This window comes from Typopeltis vanoorti, chromosome 10, assembly GCF_054136105.1.
Source record: "Typopeltis vanoorti isolate ZY-2024b chromosome 10, IOZ_Tvanoo_1.0, whole genome shotgun sequence".
Lineage (NCBI taxonomy): Eukaryota > Metazoa > Arthropoda > Arachnida > Uropygi > Thelyphonidae > Typopeltis > Typopeltis vanoorti.
The window spans coordinates 133,534,262-133,557,516 of NC_143558.1; the positions used below are offsets into that span (position 1 = coordinate 133,534,262).

The 23,255-nt window shown below is 34.2% G+C and overlaps 1 protein-coding gene across 1 annotated transcript; it reads right to left on the reverse strand.

Annotated features, from left to right (window-relative positions):
* Nucleotides 1–7,113: 7,113 nt before the first annotated feature.
* LOC150102811 (uncharacterized) lies at nt 7,114–9,905 on the reverse strand. Its single transcript, XM_090399476.1, has 2 exons — nt 9,259–9,905; nt 7,114–7,920 (listed from the first exon to the last, which is right to left on the reverse strand). The coding sequence occupies exons 1-2, from the start codon at nt 9,874–9,876 to the stop codon at nt 7,597–7,599; spliced, it is 942 nt and encodes a 313-aa protein (XP_090255602.1). The 5' UTR covers nt 9,877–9,905; the 3' UTR covers nt 7,114–7,596.
* Nucleotides 9,906–23,255: the final 13,350 nt, after the last annotated feature.

Below are 23,255 nucleotides of genomic sequence, written 5' to 3' on the forward strand. Positions count from 1 at the left end.
ATAGTGAGAGGGTGTTTATTTTATAGTTAAAGATAAAAAAGTGACTTGGAAAATTATTCTCCTAACATTAAACATGAAGAATAAGGTCTAATTCAGTAACTGCAGCATCTTTTCTAATGAAGAAAGAACCTTTGACTTGGAATAGTCATCCTTTTCTTTCGTTACTATTAAATTCCGCTCTTCATTTATCTTCTTTCTTCCTATCGAAAATATCACAAAGTATGAATACAAGAAGGTTTGTTTTTAAAATTTCCAGATAAATTCACCTCTACTTCTTGTTATTTCAGTAATTAACGCACATCATTGAATAAACGTAAGAGGCTTCTCTTTAAATTCACTGTTTTAAAATCTTTGTATACATTTTTTGAAATTAGTTTCTCATTTTAAAACAAGAAACTTCAAAAGTATATTTCTTGATGTTTCACATTATTATAGGCCGGTGTCGAACAAGGAAAAACAAGAACATACCATCACAGCGCCACCTCCGAATTTCATAGTTGGGGTTAAATTTCAATTATATATAAAAAAAGAAGTTCATATGTATGTTTCAGTTATAAAATTTATTTAAAATTTAAATAATAAAAAATTAAATATCAAAGAAACAGAATAAATTATATTAATAAAAAAAAAAAAACTAGGAATTCTCATTCATGCCTATCATATATAAATTTCCCCTTCCTAAAACTGAAGTGTGGGTCTGCCACTGGACTTAAAGGATGTAAGCTGAACATTTTCGATAAAAAGATTCAACTGGTTTGCGTGTATGTTAATTACTTACCCGGTTTGCATATATTTATGAAATTTTTCGACCTCTGTAATTCTTTGTACAGTAAGAATACAATGGTGTATTTTTGAGACATAGTCCATAAGCACGATGCAAATTGCGTTTTATTAAAAATATTTTTATATTCATATAAAATATATCATAAATCATTTGATACAAATGGTCTACAATTAACAATCAGCTTACTACTAGTAATATCACAATTAGATCGTGTGTGGTCCCTGAGCAGTATCAGCTATCTAAAATAACTATTCATATAAGTATACATTCTGATCCCATTCATTTATAAATTAATTCATGTATGAAGTCTGTTCATGCATAAATTCTGATCACATAAGTATAAACATTTGATATACATATACAAACAAATACACAAACAAATATTCTACAATTAACAGTCATCTTCATATAAGGCTTATCAAATTTAGTTCGAATGTGGTCCATGATTGAACCACAGTCGAACTATTTATGCTGCTATCTATTAATACTTCACTATTAACACTATCGTTTATCCAGTGATTACTCTATAATCATTGGATAAATCTTGAAGAAAATTCGTTGATTATCGACTGAATAACTGTAGAAAACTCTTTTGTCAATTTAACTTGATCTGTTTTTTCCATGGGATTCTACATTTGCAAAGACTTTTTTTGTATTCGGAAAATATCGAAGGTATTGGAAATGACGTCACGATTAAAAATTGGTAATTTAGCTTCGAATGCTTTGATTAAATCAAACATGACAATAATTGTCTTGTTAACACCTTGCAGTTTAACATTTAATTCATTTAAATCATAACAAATCAGTAAAAAACATTAATTTCGAAAGCCATTCGACGTTCATTAATTGATTGTATTTTTCAATGATTTTCTCATTATGTAAAAAAAGTCGGACTTCATCTAAACACTCAACAAATCTTTGAAGAACTTTCCCACGACTTAACCATCGGACGTTGTTGTACATAAGCAAACCATTGTACACCGAGTTTACCTCACTTAATATTTCTTCAGTGGCTTGAAACTAGCCTTTGCGCTTAAAACCTGCTGATGTATAATACAATGAAAACCCAGAACTGAATGTCTAATATATTTGGTAAATAAATTGTCGAACCCATTTTCCTCTCCAGTCATACTGCGAGCACCATCAGTAGTTACTGATTCAATTTTGGAGGGATCTGTATCTCTTTCAGCAAGTGCATTTATAACTGCGTTGCAAATATCTATTCCTTTTGTTGCTGTTGCTAATGATAAACTTATCAATTCTTCTTTGATGTTATTCCCAACACAATAACGAATAAAAATTGCTAAACGAGCTGATCCAGTTATGTCAGTACTCTCATCAAGACAAAGAGAAATTAAATCAGAAGATTTTCTGTTTTTTGGTGATGAGTTATATTTTTAGCCATTTCTATGTTTCTAGCCAAAGGCATATCTTTTATTCTTTGAATAATTTTTTCCTTGTTTTCAAAATCTTCAAAGAGAACTGGTGCGCATTTTCACCACGCTTCTTTTCTATATTCCCAAACACTAAAAGGTTTCCCGTGTTTAGCAATTACATTTGAAGCAAAAAAATAGCAGCAGTTATATTTGAACCAATGCCGATAAATTTCATTAGGGTTGTGACTGGATATTCCTATTTTTAATTGCCCGAGCAATAAATTCTTTCTGTTCGTCCTTGCTTTTTTCAAGGAGCGATTTATGGTTTGTCTCATAATGCCGTTTTACTGACGACGTTCTGAACACAACTGTCCCGGAACATAAAAAGCATATTGCTTTATTGTCTTTATTAATCATGCCACACTCTTCAGTCCACCAGCTTTGGAACTCTCTACTGCTTGACTGTGATAATTTTCGTTTTTTATTTTCGCCAGCCATGTTCGGTAGAACTGAACAAAATAATTCACAATAAACCAAATACATTTTTTATAGTTTCAAAAAAATCAACATTTTATTATATGCCTAAATTAAATTATCTTTATAATTCCCATTTACAGTAGCACAAACAAAACGGTGCACATACGCACCAATAATGCACTTGCCGCTGCTTATTTCTGCCTACTGGCGGATGCGCAGTGCGAAATGCATAATCAACGCAGGTGCGATTAGAAAAGTCAGGGAATCCTAAGGATCAGTCGTTCTCAATTCTTTTTCTATAAGACTGTATTTTTATTTATTCTTACTGTATTAGAGGGCTCAGTCCCAACAAACTTACTCGTAAATACCGTTCCCATTTTTTTAAAGTTCATACATTAAACTAACATAAGTATTAATATTATATAAATTAAGTGGATATTAAATCCAACATTATTTCAAAGCCGACTACAGTAACTATAGAATTTTCGTGGGAAATTTGGCAAGTGTATTCCCGTAAGATCTCTGGTCAAGTTTCGCAAGAAACGTCTATAGTTTCTGTAGTCGGCTTTGAAATAATGTTAGATTTAATATCCACTTAATTTATATAATTTTGTATCGCCGATGTGAAGCCTTCTGGCTATTTATTTTAGTAAATAAGTGTTAATAATTAATTATGGCATAATCATAAGGAGTATTAATACACTTAATGTATACGGTGTAGCATGTCGACAAATATAAAAGTACGCATTTTAATTAGTTATCAATCACAGAACTAACGCTACAATATTGTAGTTTTCTCAGGCTAACATCATTAAATTAACTTCTGGTAAGTTTCATTGACATATCCCATTCTAATCACCAAAAATTTATAATATTATTCAGTATAAAATTGATTATTGTATTATTAAATTGATTTTAATGATGTTGGTTTGAAAAAAAAAAAAAAAACTGTAGTGAGAAAAATATTTATGCATTGTAACTCACCATAGAAGGTCATTGGAGCAGGGGAAACAGCAGAAGGATGTCGTCTTGTCGGCGAACTTACTGTCGAATATAACTTGCCCTCGCGTATAACTGCCACCCCTGATTTCACTTTACGAAAAAAGACATTAAAAGGTTTTGCATATATACCTCCCACACAAAAAACAACACGCCCTCATCAACAGCCATTATATACTGTAGATGCAAGAAAAAAAAAAGTTTTATTGTATCCCTGAATAAGGTACAGAGGCTTTTGCAGTCTGCGTAATATATTTCTCAACAATTAGTGCAATTAGAGACAGCTGGAATAAAAACGGCGTCTAAATAATGAATCACATGTACCGCTCTCACAGAAACTATGCCGTATAGGCAAGCAAAACATATGTTGCACCGGAAACTCAGTATCTAACTAAAACTATTGTCCAATTTTTCAATTACATGAAATAAGTGTTTGTTTGATTGCATTTGAAATTCTCGATGTCATTATGACAGATCACAAAGATTAACTTCAAATAAAATTCTACCACGAATTGAAACATGCCATATAATGCTTGTGTGAGTTCCCCTTCCAGCTCAAACCCAAACAAGGCAATAAAAACCAATCATGAGTTGAAACTTTGTGTGAGTAGAGCCCGCCGGTAATGAGAAGTTCTGTCGGAACGATAAACGACACCCAGTCCTGAATGTCTAAAAACTAAGAAATATATAGTGAATGTTGTTATGACTTGCAGATGTTATGGAATTCGGTTGAAGAGAATTAGCATTTCAACTCAAAAATTGTCGGTTCCATTTGTCTTTGGATCGCGTGATCTTTTGTTAGTAACGCACCAATCAAATTCGTGTCTTCATAGCTGCTCTCTCCTGTAAAACAAAATTTAACCCGTACGTATCGTAACAATTAAAAAAAAAAAGCTTAATAATTTATAAGTGTATAAAAGGATATCACATGTAAATCGTTGACGTGCCAGCAAAATTCTCGGGAGTGCCACCTCTGGCACGCGTCCCATAGGTTCGCCTCCACTAATGTGATCCAGTGGATTATAGAGTAATCCACTGGCTCACATCCAGCACCCAGACGGTTTCCATTATAAGACTTCTTTAGATGCTTGATACTGGTAGACACTTGCCCGTCAGTAACAAACGATCTTTCCCTTTCTCTGTTAATAGCGCGCTGGTACAAATCCCAGAAATCCATTGTGTAGAATTGGGTCTGCCGTCTTTCTTTACTGTTGTTCATACCTCACTAAACGAAAGCTGACAGTGCGAACTTGGTTGTAATATTTATTATCAGCTGTTGTAGTTTCGGTTTCAAGCGTGTATGGGTTGGGCGAGTGGTTTTTGTTTCTGGCAGTGACGCCACTTCTGGTGTTTCCCCCTGTTCACTGAGTTGAAGCCTTCTCAACCGCTGTGATAACACAAAATAGATATTTATGTTTTTTATGTTTAACTCTTACGACAAATGGGTATTTTTGCATGCCCATAGAGAAATACTAATAATAAACTAATTTTCTTTCGTTACTATTAAATTCCGCTCTTCATTTTTCATTTATATTTTAGTGGTAGTTGAATGTTTAACAATAATACATAAATTACGATTGTTACCTAAATAACAAAACAGAGCTTCATTTTTAGAAACCAACGTATAAAAAATTGACTGTAGAAAAAGTTTTTCCATGCTTTAAATATTGCTTTATCATGAATTGTGTACTTTTTTTTTTTCACGTATTAGAGATGAAGATAACATCGAATATATACCCGAAATGCTAAATAGCTTTCCCCATGTAACTTGCAAGTGTGTTACTTGAGCAAGATATCAATTCGCAGAATATCTCAAGCCTGTACGTGATTAATTGTTGTTTACGAATATAAATATCATATCATATCACGTGTCTTGCGTTACGAAGCGATGAAATGGATGTTTGTATCCATGCGCTTTCGTTATATGGAAGTGCGCGTACCGAAACTGAGCAGAGCGACCTCTGGTGTGAGGGGATTCCCCTATGGCTAATGACATTGCTACGGAGATATTCTTAGCCTGTTACATGCTAGTTTCGAAAATCGAATGATAAAATAGTAGTATGCTACTGTTTGGAGAGTATTTTACTTCTGTTATCCAACTGATAGTGAGAGGGTGTTTATTTTATAGTTAAAGATAAAAAGTGACTTGGAAAATTACTATCCTAACATTAAATATGAAGAATATGGTCTAATTCAGTAACTGCAGCATCTTTTCTAATGAAGAAAGAACCTTTGACTTGGAATAGCCATCCTTTTCTTTCGTTTACTATTAAATTCCGCTCTTTATTTATATTCTTTCTTCCTATCGAAAATATCACAAAGTGTGAATACAAGAAGGTTTGTTTTTAAAATTTCCAGATAAATTCACCTCTACTTCTTGTAATTTCAGTAATTAACGCACATCATTGAATATAACGAAAGAGGCTTCTCTTTATATTCACTGTTTTAAAATCTTTGTATACATTTTTTGAAATTAGTTGAAGTTTCTCATTTTAAAACAGGAAACTTCAAAAGTATATTTCTTGATGTTTCACATTATTATAGGCCGGTGTCGAACAAGGAAAAACAAGAACATACCATCACAGCGCCACCTCCGAATTTCATAGTTGTGGTTACGCAGTCGGGTAGGAGACATTCACCGAGCATCTGCAATATCTACACCTATTCATCTGCTCGGTAGAGGATGTAGCATGATTTATCAATCCACGACAAACTTTCGAAGCTTCCACGTCGCTGTAAATGCTCTTTGCACCATTGAAGACGATGCTACATGTTGGTTTGGGTGATGGGAGGGGCCTGCATATTGCGCTCCTATGATCGAAACCAATTCGTGAGCCTTGATTCTGAATGTTTTTTGTGCAGATTCGTGTTCCACTCGATGCCCGGAACTCCGTATGGCAGACTTTCGTAAGGTCCTTACGAGGTCCATGTATGCCACTAATATATCATGTACCAGTCTACCGTTGAGTGGTTTCATACATCCCAGAATGGTATACGAGGCTGTTAGGATCAGGAATGCATATCTCATAATTTGCCAATCCCTGCTCGTAAAAGTGTACTTTATATTTTATTTAACACAATCTATTTGCTCAATTGAATTACCATTTAAAATGTGAGCATATCTGATATTTATGGTTGTATGTTTCAGTTATAAAATTTAAATAATAAAATAAAAAATGAAATATCTAAGAAAAAGAATAAATTATGTTAATTAAAAAAATAAACTAAAAATTCTCTTTCATGCCTATCATATATAAATTTCCCCTTCCTAAAACTGAAGTGTGGGTCTGCCACTGGACTTAAAGGATGTCAGCTGAACATTTTCGATAAAAATATTCAACTGGTTTGCGTGTGTGTTAATTACTTACCCAGTTTACATATATTTATGAAATTTTTCGACCTCTGTAATTCTTTGTATACTGTAAGAATACAATGGTGTATTTTTGACTGACATAGTCCACAAGCAATTGCGTAACATGTAAATTGCGTTTTATTAAAAACTTCTTTGTATTCATATAAATATATAATAAAGATTTGATACAAATGTTTTACAATTAACAATCAGCTTACTACTAGGAATATCACAATCGGATCGTGTGTGGTCCCAGAGCAGTATCAGCTATCTGCAATGACTATTCATATAAGTATACATTCTGATCCCATTCATTTATAAATTAATTCATGTATGAAACCTATTCATGCATGAATTCTATTCACATACGTATAAACATTTGATATAGATATACAAACAAATATTCTACATTAACAGCCATCATCATATAAGGGTTATCACATTTAGTTCGAATGTGGTCCATGATTGAACCATAGTCGAACTATTTTTTGCTGCTACCTGTTAACACTTTTAACAGAAATAATCATATTTTACAAATTTTAATTAACAGGAAAACCACTGGAAGAGCATGAAGTTAAGATTTGCACTGAACAAATGCAAATCTGGATTTAACTGTCACCTCCCATCAACTGGTTTATTCGTTTTAGTAATGAACTGAAAAGACCAGGACGATGAGGCCTGTTGATTGTGTAATCGTCCACCATATCTTTTCTCCATACAGATGCACAGTATTTAGTCTGTTTTAAAGGAGAAACGGCATCCATAAGTCGTATGAACGTTTTAGGAATTTTAGTGGTGAATGTTCCGCTATGACTAAACAGTTTCTTCAGTCCACATTTTTCTGCTTGCTCTTCGAGGATATCGTTGTGCACTCCTGCTCTGTTATCAATAAAAATGAAGAGAGCTCCGATGCGCATAGTTGTAAAGACACGCTAAGAAACAAATAAAACATAAATCAAATATAAACAACAATATAAAATAAATCAAAATAAAAAGTGAATATTTATAATCATAACTTAGTTTTATAAATGATGTGAACTATTATTTGAAATTTGACTGTTTTTAATGACACTGGATAAAAGGAAATATTAAAGAAGAGATGAGGGAAATTGATTAAAATCAGTGAGTAGGAAAACGTATTAAAACGAAACTTGTTAGTTTAGGGCATTGGGTATTTAATTACAAAATTAACTGAAATTACATTTAAAATCAGTAATCAAGATATTCAACAAAATGAGATCTTCAGCAATATTTCATGATTTTTCCAGCGAGTTATTATTATCTATGGTATTAGAAAATGCAACTGTGGATCAGTTTTTGTGTTGCGCCCAATCTTAGAAAGGCTTGAGTCTTCCTGAAGGTGCAATCTTCAAATAATAACACACCAATAACGGTATTCAAACAGTTTGTAACTCAACCATTCTTCGTACATCACTTACGGCATCTGTGAGATATTAATTAAGGAATTGTCGTTATAACATAACTTAAAAAATAGGTTACCATTTCTGTGTTACTGAGAATATATAAACTAATAATCCGAATTATCTCGTACTATTCTTGTGTGAATTAAATGCCATAAATTCTGAGTTTTAAATATATTACTTCCTGCGTATTTCTAACAAGATTAAATAAGAATCCTAAGACACTATTTCTGCGAGATACGCAGTGTGCTTATATATATATATATATATAAAGTTTTATTTGCATTTAATTACTTTAAATCGTACGATTTCGTTTCATAAATTTTAATGATTCAGGTATTTTTTTTTGAAACATATTAGAAACGGATTAGGATCTGCCCCATCCCCAGGATTAGCTTATATCTGAGAATGAGTTTTCCTGCCAATTGGGTGGGAGATGAATTTCATCGCCCTTTGCGATACTACTGCCCTGCTTATTGGAGGCATGAAGTGGCTTGAAAAAATTCCTTCTTTGGTCTCTAGAGCAGTGTTTCCGGATTGTAAAAAAATCAATTAAAAAATACTAAAAATATATAAAATTGATAAAAATAGAAAAATCCTTAGCCCACCCACTCTTAAAATGTACTTTAGGTTTGCAAGTAACTTTTTGTGGATGGATGTAACATAAAAGACAACATAATTGTCGGTGTTAATATTGTTTTACTAGGCCGCCTTGTAAACCAGTTGGTGAATTTTCAAATATTGGCGAACCGGACCTCTATTATCACACTTCAATATAAAACATTTGTCAGTTTAGAGTGGTTCAAAGCTGAAGGTCACAAAATAAAACATTGAGGAACACTTACGTACTTGGAGCATTTCTTTGACAGCTTCGACACGTCCTCCGGTGATAGCAGAGAGACATCTGACCATAGTTACAATATCTGCTTTAGCTATTGTTTCTGTGACGGCCTTCCGGAAATTTGTTAATAAATCCTGTTTTATATATCCTAATTGCTTCGGCCTTGAATGATCGTACATGTCTCGGAACTCTTTGTACAGGATATTGCATGAAAAGCTCCACTTAGACATCAAGTCTATGACATCCACACTTCTACAGAGAAAACCATCATCTTTTAGAGACTTCAGGAGGCCGATGATATCGCTTCCGGGCCCACCGCCCAGCGAGCAGATGTGAAATCCTGAAAAACACTTCTCATCAAATGTATTTAGAATTGAAGGATATTCTCGTAGCAATAATTTGACAACATCTTCTACAAGAAAAGAATGAATCGGTGCATACAAATACAAGTATGTACAGCGATTACTTGCTATAGAGTAATCCACTGGCTTACATCCAGCACCCAGACGGTTTCCTTTATAAGACTTTTTTAGATGCTTGATACTCTTAGACACTTGCCGGTCAGTGACACGCAATATTTCCCTTTCTCTGTTAATAGCGCGCTGGTACAAATCCCAGAAATCCATTGTGCAGAATTGGGTCAGCCGTCTTTCTTTACTGCTGTTTGTACCTCACTAAACGAAAGCTGACAGTGCGAACTTGGTTGCAGTATTTCTTATCAGCTGTTGTAGTTTTGGTTTCGGTTTCAAGCGTGTATGGATAGAGCGAGTGGTTGTTGTTTCCTGCAGTGACGCCATTTCTGGTATTTCCCCGTTCACTGATTTGAAGCCTTCTCAACCTCTGTGATAATCCAAAATAGATATTTATGTTTAACTATTACAACAAATGGGTATTTTTGCATGTCCACAGAGAAATACTAACCTTTTTTTTATTGAAAAATGCCTATTAGTTTTTCATTTATATTTTAGTGATAATTGAGAGTTTATCAATAATACATAAATTACGATTGTTACTTAAATAACAAAACAGAGCTTCATTTTCAGAAACCAACGTATAAAAAATTGACTGTAGAAAAAGTTTTTCCATGCTTTAAATATTGTTTTATCATGAATTGTGTACTTTCTTTTTTCTTCAAGTATTAGAGATGACGATAACATCGAATATATACCCGAAATGCTAAATAGTTTTCCCATGTAACGTGCAAGTCTGCTGCTTGAGCCAGATATCATTGACAGAATATCTCAAGCCTATACGTCATTAGTTCTTGTTTACAAATAGAAATATCACGTGTCTTGTGTTACGAAGCGATGAAATGGTTGTTTGTATCCATACGCTTTCGTTTTATCCAAGTGCAGGTACTGAAACTGACAGAGCAACCTCTGGTGTGAAGGGATTTCTCCTAAGGCTAATGACATTGCTTCGGAGATATTCTTCGTCTGTTACATGATAGTTTAGAAAATCGAATGATGATACTGGTTGGAGAGTATGCTATGTCTGTTATCCAACTGATAGTCGAGGGTGTTTATTTTATAGTTAAATATGAAAAAGTGACTTCGAAAATTATTAACCTGACATTAAACATGAAGAATAGAGTTATAAATTATTTCCAATAAGTCCATAGGAGTTCTACAAAATGATTAATAGTACTGTACTGTGGTTGGAGAAGTTCTTTCTTTCTTTATTTTTATTAAATAAAATAATATTCTATTTTGGTCACCCTGCAGCTGGGCGAGCGTATTTATCGAGTCCTGATTATAGGCATATCCCTATCCTCGCACATAAGAGAACGTCACACTTTTATTACAAAAACCCTTGTGTATTTATCTGGCTGGTTTCTTTGTTTTCTTTCCGATCAGTATGAATATCCGAGAAAAAAAAAAAAAAAACTCTAAGGCCTCTTTTGCAAAAAGAATCACTCACAAAATAATCACTCACCGTTTGGCTCAACTAATATGATACTTTTAAATTCTTTCAGTAAACTATCGATGATAAAAAAAAAACAGTAAAAGTAAGCTGCTTAATTTTGTTAAATCTAAATGTTTATGATTCGAAGTAAAGGAATTTTACCATCAGATATTATTCGCAGATAACTTTACAAGAGCTTCAGCAAAAAAAAGTCCCTTCCCTTATAATAATCTTTATACGCTATTAACATCGTTCTTGTAACTAATTATTTATTTGATTATTTGTTTACAAAGTAAACACTTCAGGCATTGCATGGAATTTAAAAGTAAGTCAACTATCTCAATCCTTTGTAGATTGTAGCTGATTTTTACTGCGGAACAAATTCACAATTATAATTGTGACTAATTATAACTGACAGAAAACGTCAGTATTATATATCATGATTAGAAAATAGTAAAACAGACCAGTTAAAGGAAATCAAAACAATTCTCAGAAAATTAACAATTTCGTCCAATCCTAATGGAAAAAATATTTGAAAGCGATTTTACAGAAATTGCTTCATCAAAAACCGAACTTAAGTGTTTAATTCTACTCAGAAGTTTAATACGAGATGATCCATATTTCACGGACTCCTCCAATCCTTTTCGCACACTAGTTCTGGTTCCACCTTACTGTAGGTATCTTCATGAATGCTGTTCCAGTGAACTGGCTGCAATCATACCTTTACTTTCTTTATAGCATGTAAAAGCATAAATCGCTGCTTATCAACTTTCACACGCATTACATCCTGATTTTTTATTCCGTTTTGAGCCTTTTAGAAAAGAACAGAACAGTCCTTATCACACATGTCCAGCTGTTCGTAGTTACTGTTGGCAAGCACATAACACATTATATTTATACATTATACACATTAACACATTATAATTGTATACAATACATTAGCCCCTACCAGTCCTATTGTATGGAAGTGAAATCTGGACAATAAAAAAAAGACAATCAAGATTAATAACAGCAGAAATGAAGTTTATGAGAAAAACTGCAAAGTATACTCTATTTGATCACAAAAGAAACGAAGAAATTATGAAATAATTAAACCAGGAATTAGTAATAGAAAAAAAAATTAAAAAATATAAATATAAATGGATAAAACACGTTCAAAGAATGAAAACAGAAAGATTATCAAAATAAGCCTTAAAGTACAAGATATTAGAAAAAGAAAACCAGGACGTCCTCTTAAAGGATTCAACGATGACTTCTAAGCCCGGAGAAGGCCACTCCAGGCCTAAATCCTTGATAGGCATGAATATTCGTTCATTTATTTTATCCCTCAGACAAACAGAGCTGTGTTATAGATTTTGTGACTCCCATGTGTGGAGTTGATATAAAAAAAAAGATTGTCACCAACTTAAACTATAGTGATGGAATAATGTTGTGGTAATTTCATTGATTCTGATATCTGATTTCTTGTCATTGGCACATAGAATATTTCTCTCTTAAGAAATTCGGGTTTTTAATTTTACAACTCAGAAAAACAGACACACGATTGCATTTAATAAAGTTAGGTGCTATAATGTCTAGATATTCGACAGATGTTACTGTTTTCAGTAACTGATGACAATAGTGAAAGATGGAACTAATAACCTACCGACTTGAAGCTGTTTATTTATTTTATGGTAATCGCATAAAAAATGTATTTTTTTATTATTATTCTTTAACCTGTGTTGCACTAGTACTCAATAAGTAGTTTTTAATCTCGAAAGCCCTGCAGATTGTACTCTTTTAGAAAATAAAAATGGAGGCTATTCGAAAGGAAAACAGCAGTAGTAGAGGAAGTATATGAACAGGGAAAAAATGGTAATGCGAGTTTCGAGCTGAACTGTATGGTACGGTAATTAGTTGTTGTATCTTTCTTAATATATTTATAAGAGTAGGGAAATTACTACTGCCAATTCTGATGAGCATTGAGCATTAACTTACTGTGTAGAAAATGTGTGCAAAAGAATGAAGTGAATTGGCGAGGTACACATGATTCAATCAATTAGCCACTCTCATTTTGTATTGAGTATGGTGTCAGGGACTATATGAGCACAGTATTCAATGGTTGGACGCATTTTTAATTTGTATAGGATTAATAATTTCTCAGGTACTGTCTAATGTAAAGAGAAACAGTGATGTTTGTTTGTCGATGAGAAATTTGTCAAAAAGTAAGCCTGTAAGAAAAAACGGTTCATTTTTCCAAGAAATGAAGCAGAATTTACAAATACTAGTTGAAGTTAAGAATATTAGAATCCGTTTAAGAATTCCAGTCATTTGAAGATCAATAATTAGGTTTCTGAAGTACCGTAGATTAGTAGTCATAGGAAGAAGAAGCAGAGGGAAGAGATACTGAAGGAAGCGAGTGGATGAAAAAATGGAGACCTGTGACATTGCATGTTAGTTGTTAAAATTGAGAATGAAAATCCGTCCACCGTTACACGAAATGTACAACAGGGGGAAAAAAAGTTACACTTCATTTGCAAAATATAAAAGACAGGACATTGCTGGAAAGTTTGCTTGACAAAAGAGGGGCCGTGCTCAATTGCACTGATTTTGCTATTACATCAATATAAATAATGATAGCCTGTTAAAAATAAGGCCTTGAACGTAGGTTTCGCATCCAGATCTTTCTGTTTCTTCACTGACCTTGTCTATATTCACGACGTTGCTTTGAAGGTCTTTTCACCTCAACATTTACATCTTTCGAAAGGGAATATTAAAGTGCTATTGTTAACCGAGAATGTCGCTTCTTCGAGCTTGAAAGTGATGCACGTAACATACACGTTTTCAAATACGTGGAAGATTTAATGAAACCAGTTTGTTAAAAAAAAACAAAAAAAAACATACCAGTGGATACTTCGTTTTTCCATCACTTATTAGGGCAAGAATTTTTTTTTTTGTTATAACAGAATGACATTGAATTCTTTCAGCCGATGAGTTTTTTTAATACGTTAAAAATTTATAAATTATGATAACATTATGCATGTTTAAACGTGTATTTAAACATACCAAATAATTTTTTAATTTATTTGTTTATTATTATTATTTTTTTTTTTTAAGGCGAAAGCAAATTCAAGTTTAGTTTTACCTTTTTACATCAAAAATCCTGGTTTTTATCAAAAGCCAAACATGTTTCTTATTTCATTGCTTATTATTTGGAGGAATGAAGTCGTTATAATATTTCGCGCTACACGCATTCCAGTGTTTTTAAATTACTGCAGTGGGTCAAGTCTTGTAAAAGGGTGCTGCTGCAGCAGTTATGCACAGCAATACACTGGGCGATGAAGTTCATCTCTAACCAAAGACAATCCCAGACACATCGCTGACGGGTGGAATTGGAATTCTCAGCCTGCTGGAGAAATGATACGCTAACCACTCTGCTAACTACGTAGGAAAAAACAAACATCCCATTTTTTAAGTAAGAGAACTACTGTTGACATAAAAATGTGATTAACATGTAATTAAGCTGAAATTTTGCATTATAATTTCAATTGCTCTTCTTCAAATTTACGCCCTATTCCAGTTTATGATTCATAAACTGGAATATATAGTGGAGAGCTCAAACTCAAAAAACAGCAATTAAAGTAAGTGTACGAGTCGTTCTTATCTTCAGTTAATCCGAGTTGGATGTAGTTTTATTATATCAATTTCCAAATGATGTTCAGTCCAAAGTTACAAGATAACAGCTGATATCGGCATTATCAGTTTTTTAAACTGAGATGACTAATGTGAACAGAAACGAATACTGTAACTATTAGAAACACGTTAGTAAATGATAAATGGTGAATGTTTTGGACATTGTTCCTAGCGCAAATCAGAAACCGAACTTTCAGATTTGAAAGTCACCCCATTGTGTTATCTTTTTTCTCACACAGCAGCGAATATTAATTGAGGGGAATTCCATGGTATCGGATATTTTTAACTGGATTATGACCGTACTTATTGTATCAGCAGTTTCATTTATTTGTCTCAATGAGACAGTCACAAAATAAGCGCTGATTCACCAGGGGACTTCCCCTCCTCCTTCACCCCACATTCTACTGGGATGTTTTACTTATATGTTATAATAGAAATATGGTTTCTCAAATAATTAAAAAATATCACTGATGTTTCTTTTGTGTTAATCGAAAGCAAATATTATCAATATGTTAATATATATAATTAGTTAATAAATAGATACTCTGAAAAAATATTTTTTTTAAATTGCTGTCGTGAATTTTTTATGTGAATCCCACTAATCAAAGAATGTAAACTTTGTTCTGAATACCAAACGTCATAATATTTCAAACTGGTCCAGTCAGCAAGGTGGCAGTCTCACAAGGGATGATGAAAAGTATTTTCCACCTTAAGACACCGTTTTCTTCTATTTTCGGAGCCCTATTATCCAACGAAGTCCATAGATAAGCAGATAATTTGATCATCTGATCCCAATAGTCTAGTCTGATACTTGCAATCCGACTGTTTCACACGGACGTCAAAAGGGAATATTCATCCAAGCGATCTGCAATAGACTCTCTCTGTTTATGAGCGTAACCTTGATACGCTGGTAAAGCGTATCAAGGTTACGCTAATGTCATCACCTCTATTTGGTGAAAACATCGCCTCTGTTTTGTGAAAACATCACCAAACAGTGTTTGGTGATGATATCACCTCTGTTTCACCAAACAGAGGTGATGTCATTACTTCTGTTTGGTGAAAATATTTTTTTTTTAAATTTTAATTTAGAGATGAATAAAGTTAGCAACGCAGCATCCCTTCTTAACGTTGTTGATGTGGCTAAGTGAATATAGATAGCTCATCTTCTGCCTTTACTTAACGTAGCTCTGCTAGTTGGAAGCCGAGGATGAGCTAGCCAGACGAATGGGGAAGAATTTACCTCTTACACTAATTAGTTAGCTAATAGTTAATTGAAATGCATATTTAAGGCTTTAGTTGCTAACATTTGATTATTCTATATCTCTTTCAATAGAATAATCTCATTTGATTATTCTATTGAGTATTTTATATCTCATGCTGTCTGTGTGCCTTTTTATGGTCAGAATGCTTTGAGATTTCATGGTTGAGTAATCGTGTTTGGTTTGAAGACATTCACATATCAAATGTGAATGTCTTCAAAAAGATTAGTGCTAGTAAATTTAAATGTTGTCGATAATTATTATGTTTCAGTTTCGGAATGTCTGCATTCACATAGAGCATGCTAATTGGTGTTTATAAGCAATATTACCACAACTTGTTTTGATTTCTCGATAAACTTTTGCTGTATCTAATAGTTTAAGATACGAAAATCGCATACTAGACCTACACCCTCATTACCTTTCAATCACATCCACAGAGCGTCAATATGCTAATCAGAATTCCATTTGATAGTAATTCCGGATTGTATTGCAACTACGTGACTTGAAGCTTCACGTGTTGTTATGTCCTTTAATGTCGGTGCATAATTTTCAATTCTGTTGCCAATGGAATGTTCCACTAAGAGCAATTATTGACGCATTTCGAAATGCGGACTCCAATGCAATTTACAAATGCCTAACTCGTCTAAGTGGCCCAGAATCGCTGCAGGCTGAATATGGTGAATCTAAACTCCCAAGCGGAATTAACAATTGACAGTATTAACATAATGTTAAAATCCAATTTAGTAAATGTATAACTATCATTCAATGTAGCCAACACGAGCGAAGATATACAGCTCGCATTTTCTATCATTGGTATCAAAAAGAATACAGAAAAGATGCTCGTTTCATTCCAGTTTATCGTTTTGACAATGCATATACGTGGATGAATGAATCAATGATGTCTGCTTGGAATCAAGATAACCAATAAGAGTCAACGCGAGTGGAAGCGTTCTGATTCCATATGGAAGTTACCAGTTTTCATAAAGACAACTTCTAATTTTAAGCTGACAAAGATGACCAAGCTTTGATGGATTTAAATATCGTTGTTCTATCATAGGAAAATAAGTTACAATCATGTGCATGAACTATTTAGCAGGTATTCTCCTTTTTATCGGAATCATGACCGCGATCAATGGCACATTGCAGCCACTTAGAGATAGCTGAGGGCGAACACGGAGCATGTTTCGAACACACTTGATGATCCATGCATAAATTTTCGCTCTTCTTCGTCTTTGAGGAGCTTCAGTTGTGTGCAAGAACTGTTCCTAAGCTACACAGAATAAAAATTAATATACGAATCGCTGTGTCTTTTCACCAGCGGAGTACCTCTCTCATTAAAATTTCAGCTCCTAACATTAACGACAATAGTATTTGTCACACGATGCAAAATATTTTAGTTTGGAATACACAATTTGTGCTGCAGTAATCAACAAATCGCATGGCATTATCCTCCTGGATAATGCCATTATCCAAAATCCTCCTGGCATTATCCATTCTCAGGTAATAAGAGAGAGAGAGAGGGGACTCTCGTGGTGATCTTCGACTAGGATTGTCATGTCCAGGCCAGCGCAATAGCTCTCTGAATGCTTTGGATACCACTGGTGTGGTCCTGTTGAATAAAGAAGCTCTTGGGTTGAAATCGGGTGACATCTATCGAATTTTGTGATACTCATTATCACTTTAACAATCAGGGTTGTATTACTGACATTATTCCAAAAGCAACAGAACCGACTACAAACTTTATAAATTCTAATTTCTGTGGATTTTGCAATGCGACTTTAAATTGACTTCTGTCTTGATCCTTTTCTAAGTGTTATGTAAATCCAAAATGATTATTATGTGACACCTCCAAGTACTTATCGCTAGAGGGCACTCTACTCCACTCTGCTACACACATCTGTCTGTCTCCCATTACACATAACTACCATCAACGCCATCTACCCGTCCATCACTTTTCTCTGGAGGATACAGAAGAATTTCTTTGGATAAATTCCTTCTCCTAGCTTAGCTATCTAAAGTTTAGTTTCACATTATTTGAGTGAAATTCATTGTTATACCTAATTTAGCATTCTCAATAATGTTCTGTCCTGTAATAATAATTTTCACACAGCGCGGTTGGTATTTTTTATTAAAATAAAAATCGGCATACCTTTGAGAGGTGACATTTTTTTTAACCCTTTTGTACCATGTTTTTACCCTTTTGTTCCATGATCGTTTAATTTTGTTAGTTGATATATCAGTAGTGTTTTATTTTACGGTTGCCAACTTTACATTTATTTTTTCTGTGTTTAGCTGGAAGAAGCTACACTGAAGACTCGGTGTGTGTGTGTGTGTGTGTGTGTGTGTGTGTGTATATATATATATATATATATATATCTGTCAAGAGAACTTCAGAATATGAAATGAAGATAGCATAAGGAGAATGAAATTGTTCTCTCTGGACGGAAAGAGAGAGAGAGAGAGAGAGTGTGAATTAATTGCTACCCACCATATGAAGGATATCTATCCTAGTTAATTTCATAGACCTAACATGTATTTAGCTTAACACTTGTGACATAAAGGCCAAGCGCCAACAGCATCATAGAGCCAGCTGCTAATTGTTCATCTATTGTATTGTATGGTAATCTCTACATTAGAGTAACGTCAGCCAATGTTTGAGTTGCTATTTACTAAAATTACGCAGCTAAGGCTGTGATGAGCTAAGAGTCATGATCTTTTTATGACTCCCACCTATGAAAGGTTGTAAATTTAGAACCGATTTTTTTTGCCTTTTTATTAATTATATATTTTGGGATTTTTATTTATTTTTTACAAAACTCGGGATCTCTGCTGTAGACACCGAATATGGAACTTTTTCTTCACTCCACTTCCAAGGCTTCCACAAACATCCACGTCAACGGGGGGATTTGAACCCTGCAGCCTAGTGGTCGGAGAGAGAGAGAGAGAGATCTAACCGCTCGGCCAACCAGACTAGCACAGTAATCTAAGTATTAACAAGTTTCCAGAGGGGGGGGGGAGCACTGCTGTCTTCATATGAGCTGACAAACTGTTTACTGAGTTTTGCTCATTAATAATATGCTAAATATCAAGTCTTTCCAGTGCATGCTTTAAGCATATACATTTTAATTATTTTTTTTAAATTCAGCATCTATTAATTTTTTAATTAAGTATTTGATTGAAATTTAAATGATTATCCTGTTTTTAAATAAAAGATCTCCACATTTTGTTACTGCTAACATTCAGCAACGTCCTGTCCTGTTAGAAAATTATAGGCTCCAACAGATGGAATTTTATACGAAGCCAGTTGTAATTGTAATTTATAATAATTACAATTACAGCTTACCATATCTATCTCGGGATAGTGCTAATTTTGAGCACACAACTCAGATGCTCTGCTGTCTGACGATTTTTAACATCTTTGAATCCTCCTCGCTCTACCATTAGAGATAATTCTCAAAGTCAACTTATTTTCTGTAATCTTCTCCTAAGCATAACTGTTTATGGGATGCAGTGTTACTTTACTAGGGAATATTAATTAAAAAAAGGTGGTTTTCCCACTGTCTTCCTTTCTCACAACAAGTATTTGCAGCCATGTGCATTCACGGGACCTGTTTGCTAGATGAAAACCCTAGTTTCCCTTCCACAACCGTATGAGACCGGCTAACTCACCTTCAGTTGAAATTCCCTGATAAAGGCTTTCATGCCCTACATAGGATTCGAAAGGTCTTTTCAACCAATGGGCTTTGTCGCAACCAACTGAGCTGTGGATGTTCATATTACAGGACTTGACAAATCATGTAAAATCCTACTCGTCACGAAAAAATGCACTTATCCAAGCCCTCTCCCCCCATTTTTGATGTGATGCATTGCTCATTGAAGAACATTTCTATTCTGTAAGAACCGTTCCAAGAAGTCAATGAATAATAAGAACAGAAACAGCAGTAAAAACATTGATTTTTTGGAAAATATTATTTGATACATTAATTTTTATTATTAGAATGGACATTTATATGATGTATATCCTTCTTAAAAAGGATTATTTGGTTTAGAAAGTTATTCTTTATTAAATAAAAAAAATATTCTATTTTGTCCAGAATTTTCCAAGCTCGCCAACTTGGAAAATTCCATGATTGCCCTCTAGAACAGGGTTTACCGATTATGAAACCCTTAAACCACCACAGTAAAATGTTTTATAAGCTTAAACCTTTCGTGGGCGGGTTGGGGTGGGACTATCAGACTTAAAAGTAATTCCGATATTCGGGCATAACTTTTCGAAATAATGGCAAATTCTTTTTTTTTTTACAATGGTTAATTCTTCTATTGATTGTAAAATTGCATTTCAGCTATAATGCAGAATTAAATCTTCTAATATTTTTATTATTTTCTTATTCTTCTTTACTTTACTAGTAGAAAAGACCTAATGTCTTTTAAAAGGTTCTTGGAAATCTAGCATTAATAACCTTTTCAATGTCAGGTTATAATATATCATGGGCCACGAAAAAAGAAAGAAATGGGAGGTCTCGTAATATTATACTGAGCTTTGCATTTATCTAAAGTATGGCAACTATAATTAATTACTAGAACAATTATGAAAATTGGAGTAATTAATACTGAATGATAATGGATAGCACTTTATGATGATGTCGATAATAATCTAAGAGATAATGATGAAAGAGCAACACGTGATTACTCCAGTGGTGCACTCAGGATTTAATCTTTTAGGGGACCGAGCACTCAAGATTTAATCTGGGGGGCGATCACTCATGATTTAATCTTTGTGGGGGAGAGTTGAGTAGACAATTTGAGAATACACACTACGCATTGCATACGACCTATGACTGAACATCTGCAATGATCGCCAATACATGATACCCGTGATCTCTGGCCCGGCTCGGGCAAACAAAGTATCGCCCGAGCACTGCTTCGTTCGCCTTGCGTTCACAACGGCGGTGATTCCCGAGAGCCAGAGGGTATTCCCACCTTATGTGACCGCTAATTCATAAGTAGTATATAAATAGAAGACGCGACACAACATAAATAAAAAAAAATTAATTAGGAAAAGATTTTTGGAAAATTTTCTAGTCTTTTTTTGCCTTTTTCTTTTGGGAGGGGCCAGGGCCCCCTCCCTGGGTGCACCAATGGATTAGTCATCAAATTTCACGCTTATGTATCCATGATAGCAAAGCCATTGGATTCAGTAAAACTTTTCCTTCTACACGAAAATAAACGTAAGATGTAAAACTTACTTGACATAGCTGTTACTTGAATATCTGTATCTAGACATTGTAACGCCATGCAAACACTGATTTTTCTCTGTCTCCCGTATTATATTAATTTCTCTGAAATCAGAAATATTCCCTTAAAACAGATTTTATGGTGCATTATGCGGATTATGATAAAGAAAATTATTGAAATTAGTTCTGAAGAGCACTACTTTTACTTTCTGTACTGGCAGTGCTCTTCAGAACTAATTTTGTACAGAATTAATGAACTTTTTTATGGGATGACACTTCTGGAACTGAAGTATCATACAGTTATCCGCAATGGTAAACGTCTTATGGATTCAAATCTCACGAAAACGTGAAGGTTTGATAGAAAACAAACGACTAATCATCCAGATCAATATATTAGGAGAATTAGTATTAGAGACTCAAGCGGTGTGGCAACATTAATGCCATATAAGGAGAAAGTTAGTTCAAAGCGAATGGCAACGCTTGCAGTTGTCAAGTGCTACCAAGGCTGTTGTTGACGCAACAGCTTAAGTAACGGCCAATCATGAATTCAACCGTAAAATAAGCGGTACTATTCTGTTGGATTATCTGTTCTATATGGCCTACTGCGCAATTCACCAGTTGTTGGGAAACTGTATTAACTACACATGCGATGCGATGATGCATTTCTGCAATGATGGAGATTAGTTGCTCGTTTTCTATGACATAAAACTCCCGACCAAAACTGGCTTCTCCTGGATAATTGACCTGGAAAAGAATTTGAGTTCAAATTCTGTGTGTGATCGGAAGGATTTTCTGTAAGATTGTAACGCACTATAAAAATATATCAAAAGGCTCTAAAGAAAGGAATGGAACACGTTACATAATATTAGACTTTGGTTAATTCTAATGGAAACCTTAAATTAATAGTGTAGTGGTGGCCTACCGTTTTTTACGGATGTCAGATGCGTTTATTCTTGTGACTGTTTTGAAGAATGAAAGAGGTCCAAATTCTAAAGGAAAAATTGTATCGCCTCCGTCCAAATGTGCTCATCTTCATTTGGAAAGTCCACACCTTACAACGCCTTTGATGTCTATTCCCCATTTTCACTTTTGTGTGTGTGTGTGTGTGCGCGCGCATATAAAATTCAAGTTCTATAATAAATTTGTTGCATTTCAAAATGTTGAATTTCTTTAATAGGTTGTTGAAAGCTTATTGAAAGTTTTATGATTGAAATTTGTGCGTTTAATATGCAATTGATACTTAGGGTTTTTTTTTATTCGGTTTTAAGGGAAGATTTTGATACTGCGATCTCTATTACTAAATAGGCTCAACGTGTTTGCAGAATTCCGCTTGAATAAATATTTCAAAATAAATACGTCTTATTTCTATTTATCTGGATTCATTCCTCGAGTCGATGCACCATGTTTGCACACCTCACGCATCTCTGAAGCTACAGCTAAATCCCTTCTTATATATTGTACGTACGAGAGAAGCTTTGTCACCGATCTGTAACCGCAAGGCACCTTCTCCAAGCATCGAACACCATCCACGCCTGCTTATCTTGCGCTGCGGGGTTATATACTGTCACCGGTGACAGGCATGTGTGGAGCGCTAATAAATGACGGCTCTCTTCCCTGAGGAATTAAGGCCGACATGCAACAAGATATTGTAGAGAGATTCTCCTTCTGTCTGCCTACTGCAGCGACAGTATTGATTACGGCCGTCGAGTATTTTGTCCCTCCTGAGTGCACGTGTGTCTGATTGGGAATGCAAAGAGGAGTTCACCTCATCCATAATATTGCATTTTTGTAGTTTCGTCGAAGGTCTGATGGAAAAATTTGTAAACATTGTAGTTTCAAACACTTTATTAGGGTCTTATTTAAGAGCACTGGTTTGTAAGTTAGTGTGTGGTTGAAGAACGATGCCTTGCAGAATAATATTTTTCTAGTGGCTTT

Excerpts from the sequence above, each read along its gene's own strand:
- LOC150102811 (XM_090399476.1), bottom strand. The coding sequence starts at position 9,876 with ATGGATTTCTGGGATTTGTACCAGCGCGCTATTAACAGAGAAAGGGAA. Across the intron at positions 7,921-9,258 it reads CTGTCAAAGAAATGCTCCAA|CGTGTCTTTACAACTATGCG; the intron begins GTACGTAAGTGT and ends TTTGTTTCTTAG.